This window comes from Trachemys scripta, chromosome 1 (assembly GCF_013100865.1).
Source record: "Trachemys scripta elegans isolate TJP31775 chromosome 1, CAS_Tse_1.0, whole genome shotgun sequence".
Lineage (NCBI taxonomy): Eukaryota > Metazoa > Chordata > Testudines > Emydidae > Trachemys > Trachemys scripta.
This window is the reverse complement of record NC_048298.1, coordinates 307,158,044-307,163,446: the sequence shown is the minus strand read 5'-3', so window position 1 is coordinate 307,163,446 and position 5,403 is coordinate 307,158,044. Positions and strand designations below refer to the sequence as shown.

General features: G+C 43.5%; 1 protein-coding gene across 1 annotated transcript; it reads right to left on the bottom strand.

Moving 5' to 3' along the window:
- Window positions 1–1,608: 1,608 nt before the first annotated feature.
- On the bottom strand, window positions 1,609–5,010 carry GJA3 (gap junction protein alpha 3). The gene has a single exon (XM_034758781.1). It carries the CDS (start codon window positions 5,008–5,010, stop codon window positions 3,490–3,492), a length of 1,521 nt encoding a protein of 506 aa, XP_034614672.1. The 3' UTR covers window positions 1,609–3,489.
- Between the last annotated feature and the right edge of the window lie 393 nt (window positions 5,011–5,403).

Genomic DNA, 5,403 nt, shown 5'->3' with positions numbered 1-5,403 from the left:
GTTACATATTGTCACTAATCCTGCAATCCTTACTCAGGCAAAACCCCCATGGAGTGAGCCCATACTATATATAAAAATCTAAGAGGAGAAATTGTTATAACTTGCTTAAAATCAACTGATATTTAATCTACCATTTTCAGATTAACATGTGTGCACAGAGTTCAAAGAGTTTTGTGGTATGTGGCATTTTCAGGTATAGTAAAGATTGGACAGCTGTCCTTGCAAAAGACCCATTTATTTCAGCAGCAAAGAGTCCTGTGGCACCTTATAGACTAACAGACGTATTGGAGCATGAGCTTTCATGGGTGAATACCCACTTCGTTGGATGCACAAAGTGGGTATTCACCCACGAAAGCTCATGCTCCAATACGTCTGTTAGTCTATAAGGTGCCACAGGACTCTTTGCTGCTGAAATAAATGGGTCTTTTGCAAGGACAGCTGTCCAATCTTTACTATACCTGAAAATGCCACATACCACAAAACTCTTTGAACTCTGTGCACACATGTTAATCTGAAAATGGTAGATTAAATATCAGTTGATTTTAAGCAAGTTATAACAATTTCTCCTCTTAGATTTTTATATATAGTATGGGCTCACTCCATGGGGGTTTTGCCTGAGTAAGGATTGCAGGATTAGTGACAATATGTAACAGGGGGTCAATATTCTGCTCTCTGGCCCTGCTCCAGCAAAGCATGTACTCAAAATGCTTTTTTGAAGCAAGGCCTTAATTATATCAATATACAGCTGGAGATATTTACTCTTTACATTAGTGTAAACGAGAGCAGAATTTGGCCCTATGAATTTTGATGCAGCTCTGAGTCATTAAAATATAGAGGTGCACATTGTTACTTCAGCAATATAATGACCTGTCATTCAGAAACTGCTAGAAATGTTAGTAGATCTAAAGATTTTGAGGGCTAAATTCTGTCCTTATGTACATTTAATATAACCCTATTAACTTCGTGCTAGTTTCAGTGCATGGGTGTAGCTGAGAGCAGAATTCTTTTAGCTTGTATGTTTGTCTGTTTTTAATGTCTTAAAACATCTCATGAGAGGATGCCTTAAACTTAACTACTAAATAGTTGCTATCTGGTTTTATTTGTTAATCAGCATATTAACAAATGCATATTGACTTTATTATATATGCAGTGTCCGCCCCAAGACTGTTAGCAGGCCAGAGCTGCATCCCGCAACCCTTTCTCACACAAGTAGGTCAACTGAAGTCAATGAGACAACTTGTATAAGGGTCTCAAGACAGAACCCAAACCCTGTTCCATGGTTATTCAGAAATAATTTTGAATCTGTTCAGGAAATATTAGAAGTATAACATTTTAGTCTGTATTGATGGGAAATATTGTTAATCGTTTAATAAAATCAACACGTTTAGGAAAACATATATTATCAGTTGCACTTGTAGCCTTTAGCTACGTAGGCAAAGCTGAGACCAGTTCCCTAAGTAAGCACTACATGGCCAGGCCAACACATTTTGAACATGGAAAGGTTATTTAAGTGAACTTAGCTACACTATTTTAATTATGGCAGTTCAGCTTTGTTTGTGGTGGTGTTGTAGCATGTTGGTCCCAGAATATGAGAGAGACAAGGGGGGTGAGGTAATATCTTTTATTGGACCAACTTCTGTTGGTGAAAAAGAGCGTACACAGAGCTCTTCTTCAGGTCTGGGACAGGTACTCAGAATGTCACCGCTAAATACAAGTTCAGTTTTATGGCAGCCAGAGGAATAGTGCTGGACTTCAACTCATTGAAATGATCTTTTCAACCACAAGAACAAAAGTTGGGTCTGATTCTGCATTCTTTGTATACCCAAATCTCTCACCAACTTTATCAGGAGTTCAAACTTTTGACTGACTTATATGAGGGTATTTGTTACAATGGGAATGAAAGATGGAGTCTCTTTTAAGGAAAGCTGACTCCTTAGAAAAATACACATCACTTTTCTTCACAGTTTTAAGGGAAATGGGCCCAATCCTACATTCCTTGTTGCACCCAAAACTTCATTTGACTTCCAATGGAGTTTTGATTGAATAACGACTTCAAGATGAGAGGGCCCAATCCTGCTCCTATGGTAGTCAACAGGAATTCTGCCATTGACTTCTGTGGAATCAGAATAGGCCCTGAGGCCCCTAAAATGTTGCCATGATATTTTAGTCACCTTTTTTGCTGTACAGTATATTCTATGTCTGCTGTTTATTAGTTTGTAAGACATTACAGATTGTTGTAGGACAGGGCTAATCACTTACAAAACACAGCAGGAAACAATATTGCTTTGGACTTTACTTTGGTTTCCCCTTAATTTTTCCTGTGAAATCAAAGATCAAACTAAAATGTATAAGTACACTGTCAAGTAATTTAAATCTACAGATTAAAATTTATTCTAAAACTGCTCAAATACTTTAAAGGTATGCACTCTAGTTTTACTTCTATTAAACATTTTTCCAACTACCTTAAGCTGATAAAAGCATGTATCTAATAGTCTAAAATGCAGTACCATACTTTAACCTACTGTTTTGTTCATGAGCAACATAAGGGGTCACAGTGTACTGAAACCATAATCCTTTCTTTCTGGATTACAATTATTCTGTGTAATATTTTATGAGGTGTGTGGTTTAGTTTCCTGTCCTCCTCTAAGCAATTTCAGAAGTCATCTCAAAATATAACCAAACATATTCAAAGGAATACATGGGTTTAAAAAAATTGTGTTGTCGCAGTTGGCAAACACCGGACAGAAGGTCAAACTGGACATTTCCTTATAGGTCAAGAGTAAAAAAATTATTATAATAATACAAAGATGAAGCTCAGAATGATAAAAGCTACTACAGGGGTTATCCAAACTTTGCCCAGCCAACAGGGTCGCATTGGCAATTTGCCATGAGTGCAAAGGCTGCCCTACTTTGCATTAAATGGAACAGAGTGTTGTCACCCTGATGTTTAATATGGCAGATTGGTCCACAGAGATGACAGGTGCCAGCAGGCAATATGCCATCCTCATTTTCAAGGAGGTGGTTAAACATGTGTGTATGGGGTTTCAGAGGAAGGAAAGAAGTCAAGGCCTCTGCTCATGAAGTGCTTATATAAGATGAGTGGAAGTGAAGGTGAGGGCTAAAAGTATTAACATTGTTCTTGGAAGAGCTTCCCTATGAAGGCACATGGCTAGCTGCCACCACTGCCAGTGCCACCACCTGTCATCTGTGCAAGCCCTCCATATGGCTGCCATTGGGATGTTTGTCATTGATGTCAATGACAGAGGGATTGGTCCCTTGGTCCACGGGCTGCACTTTGGCCACCCCTGACCTACTAGAAAATGTAGATATTTATCCCCACTACAACTCACAGAGTGCAAGAACAGCAAGCTTCAAAGTTTGGAACCCCGGCCTCCCTCACCCCCTGTACTGGGGCATGGCCTCCTCCCCATGCAGCTCCCCATCACACTTTGCTTTCATCATTTGCTTCTCCCAGTGCTAGGGACCATGTTACACAGCTAAGTCATCTGACCTGGCTCTACTGCTGCTTGACTTACTAGCCCTGCTTAAGCGCCGTGTGTCTATGAGCAGTGGCGGCTCATGCATTTCTACTGTAGTGCAGGCAGCTGACACTGGCCACTCCTTTGTGGCCTCCTCTTCACCTTCTACATCCCACTTGCTGCTGCTTCCTCTGCTCAGGCTGGTGCTGCTGCTGCTATTGACTGCTGCTACAGGTGGCAAAAGAGGTGGCGATGGCAGCGGCTGCTCACTGGCCACCTCTTGCTTTGGCGATTGCTGTCTGATGCTGCTGGGGGGAGAGGAGGCAGCTGAGCTGGAGGCTGGTGGCTTCCTCTGCTGCTCGACTGCCAGATTGGTCCAGTTCTGCTCGGCAGCTAAGGCCTGGCTGCTGCCATTGAAGTAGGGGGTGATGGCTTGCATAGGTGTTGGGATGGGGGATAGAGTTGGGATTGGGATGGAGGTTGGAATGGGAGTGGCAGTATTGTGTCGCTCCTCAGAAAATGGAGGAGCCCCGGAGTAGCCAGCCAGGGAAGTTGTGGTGGCTGGCTGTGCCCTAGCAGTGGCTTCAGCATAGTAAGGCGGCACAGTCCGTGAAGAGAGCAGCGGAGTGATGGCACGGGAATCCGGCAGAGCAGGCGGGACAGTAGGGAACACTGCTGGAGATGGCAATGGCAGAGTAACAGGTTTGGAGTCCCTTGCAATGGTAGCTGATGCAATGGGGAGTGGATCAGGGCGGTATTGGTTGGTCACGCCTTGCTTGAGCTTCTTCCATCCAAGGTGGTACATCTCAAGCATGTTGAGCAGCAGCGAGACACATGCCACCACCAGCATGAAGATGATGAAAATGGTCTTCTCAGTGGGCCGTGAAATGAAGCAGTCCACAATGTTCGGGCAAGGCCAACGGCTGCAACGGTAGAGTGGCTTCAGCTCAAAGCCATACAGGAAATACTGGCCCACAATGAAGCCTATCTCAAACAGAGTTTTGAAAATGATATTGAAGACATAGGTGCGGAGCAAGGCACCACTGATGCGTATTTTACCCCGCTCATCACGGATTGGTGGCTTCTCCTTCTTTGGGGGTGGCTCCTTATTGGTGCTGCTGTTGTTGCTACTCCCTCGGCCACTTGCTGCTGCTGCTCCCCCCTGGTGGTTGCTGTCCCTGCTGCTTCCCTTCTTTTTTAGCTCTTCCTCTTTCTTCTTCTCCTCCATGCGCACAATGTGCAGCACATGGCCCAGGTAGATGAGGGTTGGCGTAGAGACAAAGATGATCTGCAGCACCCAGAAGCGGATGTGGGAAATGGGGAAGGCTTTGTCATAGCAGACATTTTCGCAACCAGGTTGCTGGGTGTTGCATGTAAAGTCCGATTGTTCATCTCCCCAGACTTCCTCAGCAGCAGCCCCCAGCACCAGGATCCTGAAGATAAATAGTACCGTCAGCCAAACTTTGCCAATAACCGTGGAGTGCTCTTGTGCATTCTCTAATAGTCTCCCCAGAAAGCTCCAGTCACCCATTGTTTCAGATCTCTAACCTACAATAAGAACATTATAGCAGTGTTATTAAAAGAAAATAGAGACGTAGATAATTATATAAATCCCCAAATAAATACTTGACTAATTATGTTTCATGTCATATGACATGTATTAAAATATCTATATATATTGGGGAGTATATTTTCTATTACAGAATATTGCATGTATATGTGTGTGTGTTTAGAATTGCATAGACCTGTGTAAAATGTGACCATCAGTGTCAGTGAATCATAGGCACTGACTCTGTGGGTGCTCCAGAGCTTGAGCCCCCACGGAAAAAAATTAGTGGGTGCTTAGCGCCCACCGGCACCCAGAGCCTCCTGTCCACCAGCGGCCCTGCCGATCAACTCCTCCCTCTCTCTCCCAGCACCTACT

Excerpts from the sequence above, each read along its gene's own strand:
- GJA3 (XM_034758781.1), bottom strand. The coding sequence starts at position 5,010 with ATGGGTGACTGGAGCTTTCTGGGGAGACTATTAGAGAATGCACAAGAG.